A 14,638-nucleotide genomic window follows, 5' to 3' on the forward strand; every position below is an offset into this window, starting at 1 on the left:
ACACAGAGGTAAGCAAGTCTACAGTCCAACCTTCAAACAGCCACACAAAGCAGTGGCACAAGGTAACAGTTCAAGCTGCAATGGAACACAGGTCAAATAAGGTAGGTACAGATTCAGAACAGTGGCAGAGACAAAACAGAAGACAACTGCAGTGTAGTGATGGACAGGCAGGTGAAGACACAAGAAGAACCTCAATTGTCAACTGGCCTGACACAGGAGAGTTGGAAGAAATTAAGTATATGAGCAATACAGAGGACCAACAGGACACCAACCAACAGAATAAAGGCAGCAACAGGACGGCAGCAAGTGCCCCACCAACAGTGATAACATAAACAAGAAGTAGGCTACCAAAGACCAGCACAACTGAAGAATTATGAGGCCTAACAGGCAGCAATGGGATGGCTCTAAAGGCCACGTCCCTATGGGTGGATTATGTACTAGTAACCTCTGGCCCCTGCAAGTCAAACACTTGTACAAAAGAGACAACTACAGTTGTTAAAAGGAAAGATGTAGCAACCTGCATGAGACTTGGAGGGAGGAGTACAGGCTGCAGGAGGGAAGAGTCTCTAGTAGGCATGCCCATGGCTAGACTGCTAGCTATAACGCGAAACTTATTTCTTTGACATGCACTGAAACTTTAAAATAAAACAAACAAGATTTTCAAAAATCAAAGCATGCTTCTGAAAATCTGGCCCTAAACTTTTTATAGGTAGTTTCCTATTTTAAAAAAATTAAATCAAACACAAATAATTTTTAAAAAATCCAGTGAACTTTGAGGAAGTTGAAAATTTCAGGACAAAATACATCTTTAAAAATACTACCTAATGGCAACAATACCAGTGTAAATGCAATTTTTTTTTCTTTGACTCACCTCTCCCCCATTAACATACTCCATCACAAAACACAAACGATCCTTTGTCTGGAAGGAATATTTCAAAGACTTAAAGAGAAGAAAAAACAAAAAAAAATTATCTTCACATATTAACCTGATTTCTAGTAATTAGAATGGTAGCAAAAATGTAGCGGTATCTTGTTAAACAGACAAATCTGATTGCTGGAATGTATCATCACTGTTTCCTACTTCTCTATCTGAAGCACTCTACTATGAAAGCCATTGACAAGAAAAGTCTACACGTTTTGCTCACTCAGCAGAGCGTACATTAATAAGATAATTATTTTTTACTATGTTGCCATTAAAAATAAGCAGAGTTTTCTACTGGCATTTCTAATCCTACTATGAAATGAAATGTCTTCCTCACTTCCAAATGTGTAGTATTAGCCACACATCTTCCACCATAGTCCTCTCCTCATTCTAATACCACTCAAGTCAACTTTTCCCATGGTACCCATAAGAAGAAATATTATAATATTGTGGGAGAAGGGGAGCAAGGAGGAACCTTCAATGTGATCCCTATGTCTGTCTGTCTTATCTTCAGAGCAGTACTGCCTTTATTTTAATGTACTGTACAATGCTGAAGATTTTTTCAGTGCCACATGAATAATATATAGAATTATATATAACTTTTAAAAAGTATTAACATTTATTATTCATATAATTTAAAATTTTGACTTCCCAAGGTTTGAATGGCTCATGATGGGCCAAAGTCATTCCTGGTGTAAATCTACTGACTATAAATCCATTACAGATATGCATTTGGCCCAATTATTTGAAATGCAGTGTAGCAAGATTCAATGTAATTATGAAAGGATAGATCATGACTTAACAACGTACCTAGAGTAAGTAGAGCTGCACGTTGTTGTGCTGTCCCTAGAGTAGCCCAGGAGGGAGACTGTGGCTAAGGGAGTCAACTGCCCTGCTGTTCTCCCGGCTGCTCTGGGAAGGGAGAAAACTGTGCTGGATCTACACCTGGTACAGCATATAGCTCCCAGACATACCAGCTATGTGACCAGTGGTTTGAGGAGCAAGGCCAAGGCTTTGCCCACTCCCCACCCCTTGTACCCATATGCGTCATATTCTCCTTTGTGCTACTGGACAAGCTTAGCACAATTTGGCCCAAAATGTCTACTTGGTCTGCCAAGTATAGCTATAATGTCAGCCTCAGCCTCCATAAAATAGCTTTTAAAACAGCAAAATGAACAAGTTATCACAACAGGACATTATGCTATACAGAGAGTTTATGATGAAATTGAATATCTGAATTACATATATGACTTTGAAGGAAAAAATTAGTACTTTTTAAAGGGAGAAACTAAGAAATGATATCAATGTATGCAGTAGAGACACTATTCCCTGAAGAACGAAGTTAATTTCAGCTTATCTTCCCCCCTATTTATCTTTACTTAAAAGAAGCTGGTCACAAATTTGACTAAATTTTTTTTGTTGGAAACTGCCGTTTCATCAAAACCAAGCTTTTTTCTTTTGACAAATTTCTTGTTTGAATTAAAAAAAAAAAAAACAAGAAAACTGAAATTATTAGTGCCCCATTCTCAGCATTTTCAAAACAGAAGTTCAATTTTTCAGTGTGAAATCACTTCATTTCAAAATTTAATGTTTAGTAAAAACAGTTCAAAAATTTAAAAGTTCACAATCAAAATGAAACATTTTGAAATTAATTAAACAAAACGTTTTCACTGAACCAATGTAATATTTCTTTCAGATATTTGGTTCATAAAAATTTTCAGAATTGACCTGTCATCCCAGTTGGGACTAGGAAAGCTTTTTGAAATCTCAAATTCCTGCAGAAGGGGAAAACCACTTCCTGACCAGCTTGAGAAGGACTACAAGAGGGGCTGGCTTGGGAAACTCTGGGAAGACCTCATCTATAAGAAGGCAGAGTTCAAGAACCAGAGTTACAGGATTGACTTGAAGCCGAAGATGAGGAGTTTTCTATTTACTTTCTGCTTAATGCTAAATAATAATTTTGTTAATTTATTTAATCTTTCTTGTTACAAACACTAACATTTTAGGAAATGACCTTCCAGACATTGAGTGTGGGTTTCTTTTATCTTGAGTGAACAAACAAATCTACAACTGGTAAATGATCATATCACTACTATTTGTTCAGCATCATAAGCATGGAAGGCACTTTAAGAGATGATGAATCTACCGTCACATGTTCTAGATTCTGAAATGGGCTATGCCAGACATATTCTTGCCTCTCTTTATACTCTGAAATTTAAGAAACTTCTGAAGTTCTCATTTCTCCCAATATACTTTTATAATAATGTTTTAATATATCTAGTTTAATATATATCCAAAAAACCTTTATCATCCATATATCCATTGCTTTCTAAATGGTTTGTTTATAAATCAGTTTATATATAGTTCATCATGTTCATATTATAATTAGCCTTATTTTCAAAAATAAGAAAGAAAAATCTATAATAGTCTCCTAGATTAACGTTACAACCCACTAAGCATTGTTTTTTGAACACAGTAGAAGACCAGAATAAAACTATTTGTTTTTCTTAATTTTCTGAAAATTTGACATCAATATATTTTTGGGTAAATTGAGAGTGAGGAGGGATTTAACTTAGTTTTATATTGGGAAGCTGGTTTCCTTAACTGTAGACTAACCTTAATTTGCAGTGAACCTCAAATGGATTTAATTTGTGATTCTATTTCCTTTATTTTGTTAATACATAATAAAAATGGTGAATACATTTTATTGTCCATATTACGTATTCTAAAACATTTAATCAGCACACAGTACACAAAGATACTGAACTATTGTTATTCTACCTTATGTTTGCCAGGCACAAACTGTGTTTCAATATCATGCCTTCAATTTCGAACCGTTTAAAATCCACTTTCTTCTAATTAGTCTCTTGACAATGTGTAAAAAATTCTACAACTTAACAATTTTTATTTTAGTGGATAAACAAATCCACACAAAAAATGCAACATTAAGTTTACAACTAACTTTTTTGCTTTCATATAATTTAAGCTCTATCAAACTATTAGATCCATTAGTATTTCTAAACCACAAACCTTAAATGCATTTTCCAAACTCTAATATTGTTTACCATAAACTCAAGATATTTGCCACCCTAAGTCACATGAGTTATACAAAGTTTTAAAATGCATTTATTTACAACTTCTTTCCAATAACTGTATATCTCTCAGGTTAAAAATTACCCATTTAAAAAAATTATTCTGTATTCCCAATACTTACCGTTAAAAAAGGGTGTCTAGTGTTTTTTAATACTCTGCTTTCTGTAAGAGTGTGAGCCACTTCATCCTGAATAACAAAGGGTTCAACATGAATTGAGAGATGAAAATTAAATATAATTTATAAGTCTAATTTCACTACTTCAGGAAAGACAAAGATACAAAATCTTAAAATGAGATAACAATTGTCAAAACTGAATGTACTATTTCTTTTCAAAGAATTCTATCATTCAAATATATTCTAAAAACACAGATAGAAAATTAAACGTAGCTCTTAATGTGGAAAAAGATGAATTAACACACCCTGTATTTGAGTCCCTATTTTTTCTAGTGCTATGGATGAATTATTATACTACTTTCTGTATATGAGGAAATTATTAAGGAATTGATGGTTTAAAAATACAGACAACTTATGGTCCTACATAGTCGTTCTGCTGTGAAGCATCTAGTATTACACATGTAACAGTCTACAAGTTTTTATTAATCATTAACAATTTATTTTTGTATCAAATGCAAATGGATAAAATTTGGGAGGCAATTGCATGTATCACACCCAAATTAATCTTAATATGAAAGAAACTAACATTTTCAGAGGCTCTCTAAATTTTTACAACTAACTCATAATTAGAGTAGCAATAAATCTCTAAATGATAAATTAGAGTTTTAAAATAATTTAACTCAATAACATCAAAAACATAAGTCTGATTTGTGGTTCACAAAGAAAATTCCTTAAAATAACCCCTCTGCTAGATGCATTATCTTAAAAAGGGTAGGAGGGTCAGCAACTTACTGTGTGGGTTGCCTAGCAACTGCTGAATATCATAGTGAATGGAAGATTAGTTTGGTGCGAATCAGAAATATCAGAAATAACAAGCAAATGCATTTGTTCAAAGTATACTTTTTAAATAGCGATAGAAGTAATGAAAATGTAACGCTATTGCACTGTACATATTAATTAGTCTAAACTATGAAGAAAAGATACCCTTAAGCTACAAATTAACCAAAGATGGCAGGAGTTATAAATTATACTGAAAAGAAGACTGTCAAAATAAGAAGTTAAAAATAACAGCAACAAAAAGTTAGTGGTTAAAACTTTATGGTGTCATTTAGTGTATGAAAATGAATAGCACTGAAATGTTGGGTGAATGTAATACTACCACATACAACAGGAAGGCATTAAAACAGTTTAGTGGAGGAACTATGAGGATTTTCTAACACATTTTTAGAAGTTTATAAAAAAAATTTCCATAAAGAACTAGAAAGGGCAATGTCACGTTACTTTTTAGAATTCTACTTCATATGCTTTGTGAATATTCCCCTCCCCCTTTTTTATTGTCTGAAAGTCTGAGAGTAGATTTAGTATCCATGAAAAACAACAAGAATTCCTCTCTCTTCACTTCATCGTTATTTTTCCGGAAAGCATGTAATGATATATCAGAATATATTTCTGGCTCCAGCAATTCACACTTGAATCTTTACATGGATTGGCCCTAACTTGTTACAAATCTTTTTCATATTTTTCCTGTTCAGTTAATCTTCACACTTGAATCTACACATGGATTGGCCCTAACTTATTTCAAATCTTTTTCATATTTTTCCTGTTCAGTTAATTTAATAAAACATCTCAATACTTCCCTAAACCTTAAATAATATCAATAATCATAATATCAATTTCATATCTTAAATAAAAGTTTACATCTGCTTTGACTCCTTTCCCAAGAAGTCTAAAATACAATTTGAGGTGACAAGCAGTTTCCATATCCACACTCAAGAGAAGACGAAGCGAAGCACAAATACTACTATGATTAGGGATGGGGGAGAAAAGGTCTTCCTTTTCAGCGTGGAAACAAACTACTTACGTTAATCACCAATAGGATGACTCTCAAATGCCCCTTGATTTCATGGGGAAAAACAACTACAGTGAAGTACAAAATTTACCTATTATTTAAGATTTATGGAGCTGCTGAAACATTGTAGAGAACTTAACATTCAAATAACAAAAGTAAATAAAATGACATTACAATTCTGCTCTGAACAGTGACTATGTAAAAATGGAACCCTCGGATTCAACAGATCTGCTGTCTGTTTTTACTACATCATACTTGTTTATTTTTAGTTACTGAATAAGGCCCTCACCCTGCAAATAGTTAAAACGTGCATAACATTACTCGTATTATGTAAATGGAACCACACACAAAAGCAAAATTAAACATATATTTAAGTGTTTGTAGGATCAGGGCGTAAGATTTTAGTGCACTTTACGCTTGGTACCTCTGCAAAGATCACACAGCTATGAGTATGCAAGGAGGGCTCTATTCCCGCTTGCACAAAACACACTGACAGAATTGTTAAGTTCCAATCAGTGATACCTATGCAAACCCATTATAGGTAGCAGGACTGTGCAGGTTTATTCAAGGGCCTACTTTGGCCTGCAGAACCTTTATTAGTGGTGATGTGGGAAAAAGGACTGAGGCTTGATTTCTCAGGTTGAATTCACAGGACTAAAAGTTAGGAAAAAAACTGTATTACTTGTAAACTGAGCACATTTCAAAACAGCGAAGATTTTCAAAAATAGGAGCGTTAAGTCATTTAGATATCTGCCTGAGTTTCAGAAGTGATGAGCACCAACCAGCCCCAACTGGATATCAATGATCAGTATTCTATATATGGAGATGGGAACATAATATAAGGAATCTCTGACACGTAAGCAAACATGGAATCCCACAATGCCATTTGAGACACATTTGGTAACAATACTATAAAAATCAAGTTATTCTAATTCTTATCTTGCTTCCTCACTCCTGGTGTTCAATTCTGGCACGATTTTCATAGTTGTTACATCACAAGCTTTAGACTTAGAGATTAATACTTTATTTCATTTGAAAGCTAGGATTCCCAGCTGCTTTAGGTAGCACAGAGCATTAGAATGGAATTTTCAAAAGCACTAAGCATTGGCCTAATTCTGCTCTCATTGATTTCAATTAAACCTGAGTTTGGCCAACATGGAATACTGCTGAAAACCCCATTCTTGAGCGGATAAGAAACTAAGAGGCAGATCCTTAGATGGTGTAAATTGACACTGGAGCACCAGTTGAGGATGTGCCTCTTAGTTTATAGTTTTAGCGATTCTCAAAAATCATGCCAGAATTTAAGTGGTGGGAAAAGAAACAAATTAAATTAAATGCAAAGTTTAGGTCCAATATATCTCACTGTGCTTGAGGTGCAAACAAATGTGTACAAATGAAAGGCTGGGAATTATCAAAGATTTCTAAATTTTGTTTATAACCTCAATGGTTCATGAAGTATAGGGTATTAAAAGCTGTCAATGATCTCATTGGCCCAGGATTTAATACTGGTAGCAAGTTCCAGACAAATGCCATGTTTGATCTGTCACAAAAATTGAACTGGGCAGATACCATACAACCTTTCCATAAACAGCTGTGCCATTACATCTCAAACCTGACCCATAACACACCTACTGTTACAATCATAGTTTTCACTAGTGCATATTATACCAAGCTGTTAGTCAACTATGTGATGTACTTAAATGAAGACTAGGTTGACACTGAAGAACTTATTTTAACTTGTGCTCTTAAGTGTCAATTTAAGCACTCCGCTCCAGAGGTTAAATGCTATCATTATTTATAAATCTCTGTGGATATATTTGATGTTAGTGTGCCAATCAACTGTGCCTACCAGCCTGTCATATTTTTGCATGTGGTGGGAAGGGAAAGAGAATCTACCAAATTTTCTGAAGACCCAAATATATCCCCCATTCTAAACTTCACCAGGACCTCACATCATCACTACCACCCTATCAGCCATGGAAAACTGAACACCACTGCCTCCAGAGTTATTAAAAGTAATCTAGAGAGGTCAAAGTTGAGAGATTAAGGAATGTGTTGCTTCCTCAGACATTAAAGCTACTCGGTTAACATGGGTGAGATCAAACTAAACAAAAAATCTGGGTCTCCGGCACTATCCTAATGGGCAAGCTTCTGCTCTCTGAAGTAAACTGAGTAACTTCATTGATCTCAACAGAATTACTTTAGATTTTCACTAGTTTAATGGAGAGCAGAACCTGCTACACAGAGATAGAAAAATAAGTATATTATTTTAACTTTATTTTAAGTTCAGTGTTACTGCAGCAGCCATCAGCATAAAAAAGGGAAGCCAAAATATTGGTTTTGTCTAACTGATATAAAAGCCACCCCAACTATGGCACTTTTACACTGGGCAAAAGGGCAAGAAAATGGCTTAAAGGGACTCTAAAGGCCCTGCATGCAGCCAGGTAAGGATTCTCTCAGCACAGGAACTAAGAAAAATAGCCATAAGACTGCCTCCTGGGGACCCCTACACAAGCACTAACATAAGGGCCATGCTGAGGACAAAGGTGTTGGGGGTAGGGCTGCTCTGAAGAGCACTTACACCCATAGAACAAACAGAAGCAGTCACTGTACACCCACAGGATTGTCTAAACTGCATTGAGAACTGCTCTAGCCCTTGGAGCTGTCCAGAACCAGGAAGACACAAAGCCACCATAGCCCCCATCCTCCTTGGCTGCAAGTTCTGGCATATCACAGTTCATCCCACAGTTATATTTAAAAGCAAAAATGTATAGAGTGATATTTTAAAAGTGAAATATATAAAATGCATGAGAAAAATCCGATTAGAATTTTATCGTTATCAGTTTTGCCAACCCCAGGCACTCAAATATCGTGAGTCAGGCCAACAAAAATCATCAGATTGGGGTTCTTTGGATTTGCCTTCTGACATTGCAGCATCTAGAGTTCAAATTTTTAAACTTTTCCACGTGACAAGAAATTTACTTTCTTTAAGATGAAAGATAAAATTCTCACATAATAATCTGATACCAGCAGCTGGGGTTTTCATAAACCACCAAATATTGCAAAGGTCACAATAAGTTACTGGGCACAATACAGGGGTAACTAGGTGAAATTTAAGGGCCTGTGTTACACAGGAGGTCACGCTAAATGATTTGACGGTGCCGCTGGCCTTGAACTCTTTGAGCTACACTCTACAGCGGGGTGGGCAAACTTTTTGGCCTGAGGGCCACATCGGGGTTCCGAAACTGTATGGAGGGCCAGGCAGGGAAGGCTGTGCCTCCCCAAACAGCCTGGTCCCTGCCCCCTATCCACCCCCTGCCACTTCCTCCCCCTGACTGCCTCGCTCAGAACCTCCGACCCATCCAACCCCCCTGCATCTTGTCACCTGACCACCCCCTCCCAGGACCCCCCACCCCTAACCGCCCCCCCAGCTCCCTGTCCTCTGACTGCCCTGACCCCTATCCACACCCCCGCCCCCTGAGAGCCCCCCCAGGACTCCCACGCCTATCCAACACCCCCTGTTCCCCATCCCCTGATCACCCCCCCACCAACTTCCACCCCATCCAACCGCCCCCTGCTCCCTGTCCCCTGACTTACACCTGGGACCTCCTGCCCCTTATCCAACCCCCTCGCACCCTGCCCCTTTACCATGTCACTCAGAGCACCAGGACTGACAGCCACGCTGCCTGGCCGGAGCCAGCCCCACCGCCACACTGCCCGGCAGGAGCTCGCAGTCCCTCCACCCAGAGCACTGGCGGCACGGCGAGCTGAGGCTGCGGGGGAGGGGGGACAGCTGGGAGGGGCCGGGGGCTAGCCTCCCCGGCCAGGAGCTCAAGGGCCGGGCAGGATGGTCCCATGGGCCAGATGTGGCCCATGGGCCGTAATTTGCCCATCTCCACTCTATAGCTACACTACAGCTTCTCCAGCCGACATAGCCACCGCCACTTGCAGGGGCTGGAATAATTTAGCCAATGGGAGAGCTCTCTCCCATCAGCTTAGAGCGGCTACATGGAGAGTTTACAGCGACAGCCTAAGAATCAAATCACAACAGTTGACAATACCAGGCTAATCAAACAGTAAGTTTAAACTATTTGATCCTGCCCCTTTAACATCAGCCCTACATGCATAAACTTCAGATTTTTCCTGTCCCACAGGAATGGAAAGTTTTAATTCTTTATCCCATGAACAGCTGCCTTACCTAGCAAGGCAGGGAATAAAATATAAGCTATATTTAATTTCTCCACTTCACGCAAATTACTCTGAGAATGATCCCAGTTTACTTTTAAATAATCTTTTCCTGTAAGCCTACAGTACTTCTCACAGTACATTTTCTTCTTAGTTAAACCTGACTTGCACAATCTGTCTGATGCTTTCCTAAACATAGATCCAGACGACCACAGCAAGGATGCATCCAAGTGCTTTCTGCTCATTAGATTGGTAAGGCAATGGAAAAAGTCACATGAAGTACAAATGTTAAGAGAACTTAGATCCCTTTACAAACTTATAGTTACCATCAGAAACCACAGGTGTTTTGCCTCTTATATATGGAATTTCCCACCCAAAGGAATACTTGAGCAGAAAAATTATTAAAATATAAGCTTACCTTTGCAATAATAACTTCTTTTTTCAAAATCTTCATCGCATAATATTTTCCACTTGCTTTCTCTCGGACCAAAATAACTTTGCCAAAAGTGCCTTTCCCCAGCAGTTTTAAATAGTCAAAATCGTTCATTGTCTGGATGGAGCAAAAATCAAGAATAGGATTTGTACTATGCAGATTCTGATTCTCTCTCTCTCTCTCTCTCTGTATGTATGGATATGCACATTTGGTGCACTGCCACTACCAAACAGTACCATTGATAGGAAGTTAAGACCAAGTTATACAAATAGTGAATTTCCACAATCAAATTCAGAATAGTGAAGAACATTTTAGTTTAAGGCTTCAACTACATTCTTAATGCATTCATTAACATAATTATTGCAGTTTATATTCCCTAAAAAAACCCTCCAAAAATATAAGTGATCTTATATATCATATGTAATCATTCTTAGCAACAGCACATGCAGAACAAATTAGTCTTACCTCTGAAATTCATGGATTCTGCCAGTTTAAGAAAGATTATCAACTCTAGCAGAAGGGAGTGAAGAAATATGGCCACTCACAAGCTTCCTTTAACACCAGGCTGCTGCTGGCTCTGGACTATGGGGTTGTTTTTTAAAAAAAAAAAAAGCCATACATGATCCACTAACTGCAATACAATGCCAGTAACAGACCTTGCAGCTTAGCACCAGCTGTTGGCTGATTTAAGTCTTTGGGTATAGAATTTACTGCGTGATTGTTTTCAGAACCAGCCTGGTGTTTATGTTTGCATTTTTATTTTCTTTCACTTAACTAAACGTCTACAAAATGGATTCCAAGAAATCAAAATATTAGCAGCAAACAGATCTGGAAACCTTCATATCTATCGATATAAGCAGGCAGGGTAAAGAGGCTGATGAATCTGTTGAGTCTACCATCGCTCACTCCGTCTTTACATGAATGGGTTAGTTATCCTCAGGAAACCATCCTGAAGCCTCTTGATAACTCTTTAAAAACAGTTTTGACGTTACAGAAGGCACTAATAAAGGGTGTCAAGATACCGTGAACACTGAATACAGACTGAAAACATGAAAACAGAAATTGCAAATTTAAAAACTATATAAAATACTCTAGTTTAAGAAAGTCTCTAAAAAAAATTAAAAATCTGGAAAATAAGGAACCCAGAAATCACCAACTGTTAGAAATCCAGGAGTGTTTAAAAGGGGCCAAGCCAGAGAAAGGCATTTAGGAGCTGCAAGTAACAACCTAATCCAGTAAATCTGATCTTGTCAGTGAAAGGGTGCTCCTCATTCCTGGTCTTGCTTTGGGAGAAATGGTATTTAATGATAATTCTCCCACAACTTGGCTACTCTCAACACATTTCCATGCCTAGGTATTTTTGTTCATACCTAATGAAGACCATGTGTGCACGTGCATGTACACACACACACACACACACCCCTCTCTTATGAAGGAAAAAAGAAGATTGCTTGTATAGACAACTAGGCCTCTCATCTGTCACACATCTCAAATGACAATGATGCACTAGGCTGCTTTTCCACATACATGCCTTGCTAAGGGCTTGTCTACACTGGCAGCACTTTAATGTGGCTTGTGTGGTTGTGGCGCAGCTCTGGGAGAGCTCTCCCAGCGCTCTTAAAAAAAACAAACACACACACACCTCCACAAGAGGCACAGCTCCCAGCGCTGGTGCACTCTCTACACTGGCGCTTTACAGCGCTGAAACTTGTTGTGCTCAGAGGTGTGTTTTTTCACACCCCTGAACGAGAAAGTTGCAGCACTGTAAATCGCCCATGTAGACAAGCCCTAAGTGTCATACATTGGGGGGAGGGGAGAGAAGCGAGGGAAGAGACTCTCCCATAAAATAACCTTTGGTCCCAGATAATGTGTACTCAGCTGGGAGCCAGAATACTATGGGTTCTGGTCTCACCTCTTCTACTGATTGATGTTAATATTTCTATGCACTGTCTTCTCTACTGACCAAGGTCTCATATCCCTACCCTAGGGACAGGAAACTATCATTCCCCCCAGATTACAAATAAGGTAATTGAGATGTTGCACATGGCCACTTCAGGCAGATGTAGAAAAAGAACCCAGGTCTCCAAGACAAAAGCAATGCAAAACTCATCCACTTAGCCATGATGCCTTTAGAATGAGTGTGCAAAACCTGCATGCTTGACTCTGATGACTCTAACCACTAGATCACACTCTGCTGCCAGAACCAGAAACAGAACCCAGGAATCCCAATATCCAACATCCCACTGCTGTCTCATCTACACTTGTGTAATCCACTGGCCAAGCATGTGTTATTTCCCTCTCTAGGGCTGATACACATACAAAATAAAAGCCTACTTCTGTATCATTCACTCCTTTCATTCAAGTGGCAGAGATCTGTGTTGTGGCTCTGAAGCTCCTAGGTTCAAATCCTGCTGACAATCCATGGGGGAAAAGATGGTGAGTGATTATGTAATTAAAGTCTGTTTATAAATGCATATGCACAAGGGGCATAACTAAAGTTGCACCAACAAAATTAATTCTGGCATTTCCTAGTACTTGGCTTTGCAACTTTAATGCTCAATGTAGAATTTTTAAAGCTAAAATATAAAAAGATACAGGACCACCACTTAAATTAGCACATACAGGATGACTAAATACCTCATGACCTCTTGCTGTAGGTCTCCACTCTGAATCAAGTCCAACTCAGTGGTACTTAAATTTTGTTCCCATCTAATGTATGTTTTGTGACTACTATATAAGAATATTTTAGTGAATCACATTTCCTGCTTGGCAAACATCCTATCGTGCTTTGCACTACTTGGTAGATTCAGCAGAGATGCTCAGAACTGTGTAGACCATGGAGAACAAAATATCCCTGTAATCCTTAGACAGAACTGTTACTTATCAAGGCCAAAACAGACCACTGTGATCATCTAGTCTGACCTCCTGTATACCACAAGCCACAGTACTTACCTGAATTAATTCCTGTTTGAACTAGAGCATATTTTTTAGAAAAATGTCCAGTCTTGATTTAAAGTTTTCCAGTGATTGAGAATCCACCATGACCCTTGGTAAATTGTTCCAGTGGTCAGTTATCTTCACTGTTAAAAACGTGTCCATTAATTCTAGTCTGAATTTGTCTAGCTTCAACTTTCACCCACTGGATCATGTTGTAGCTTTGTCTGATGACTAAAGAGTCCATAATCAAATTCCTGTTCCCCATGAAGGTACTTACAGACTGTGATCAAGTCACCTCTTACCCCTCTTTTTGTTAAACTAAACAGATTGAGCTCCTTGAATCTATCACTATAGATTCTAATTTTTTCTAATTCTTTATTCATTCTCATGGCTCTTATCTGAAACCTCTCCTCTTTATCAACAACCTTCTTGGACTACATTCTTTGTTCCTAGATGTATATATTTACATTTGGCAATATTAAAACACTTGTGTGTTTGTGCCCTGCCTCCCAAGCAATCCAGAAGGTTCTCTATCAATGACTTGTCCCCTTCATTATTTTAGCACTCCCCAAATTTGTGTCAGCTGCAAACTATCAGTGATGATTTAAAGTTTTCTTCTGGGTCACTGAATGTTAAACAGCATAGGGCCAAGACCCAATCCCTGTGGAACACCATAGAAACACACACACTCAAAGATTCCCCCATTTATAATTATGTTTTGAGACCTTTCAGTTAGACGGTTTTTAATTCATTTACGTGAGATGTTAATTTTGAATCATCATAGATTTTTAATCAAAATGTCATGCAGTACTAAGTCAAATGCCTTCAAGAAGTCTAAGTATATTACATCAATTCTATCACCTTTATTGTTGAAAAACCTGCTGGTAGATAAATAGAGGGTTTCACTTTCCATGACTGTCTATGCCTTTTACCTGCCATAAATCTACACAACTATGTTTAAAGATGAAGTTTATGATTTTAGGTAATCTGTTTGAAAATTTGATCACTAAATAATTTGTAAAAATTCCACACCTGGAACTGCACAAAACCTGAGACCTATGGGCAAGTGACTAAATATGTTTGCTGATTTAGCACAGGAAACTC

The 14,638-nt window shown here is 37.9% G+C and overlaps 1 protein-coding gene across 12 annotated transcripts in view; it reads right to left on the reverse strand.

The window, feature by feature from the left end:
* AKT3 (AKT serine/threonine kinase 3) overlaps positions 1-14,638 on the reverse strand; it is a 265,359-nt gene that overhangs the window by 90,751 nt on the left and 159,970 nt on the right. For all 12 annotated transcript variants that reach the window (XM_048843724.2, XM_048843729.2, XM_048843725.2 and 9 more), the window contains 3 exons: positions 10,583-10,714; positions 4,137-4,202; positions 872-940 (listed from right to left, as the gene is read on the reverse strand). In XM_048843724.2, coding sequence (XP_048699681.1) covers positions 872-940; positions 4,137-4,202; positions 10,583-10,714 — 267 coding nt within the window. The remainder of the gene's footprint in view (positions 1-871; positions 941-4,136; positions 4,203-10,582; positions 10,715-14,638) is intronic.

This window comes from Caretta caretta, chromosome 3 (genome assembly GCF_965140235.1).
Source record: "Caretta caretta isolate rCarCar2 chromosome 3, rCarCar1.hap1, whole genome shotgun sequence".
In the NCBI taxonomy this organism is placed as follows: domain Eukaryota; kingdom Metazoa; phylum Chordata; order Testudines; family Cheloniidae; genus Caretta; species Caretta caretta.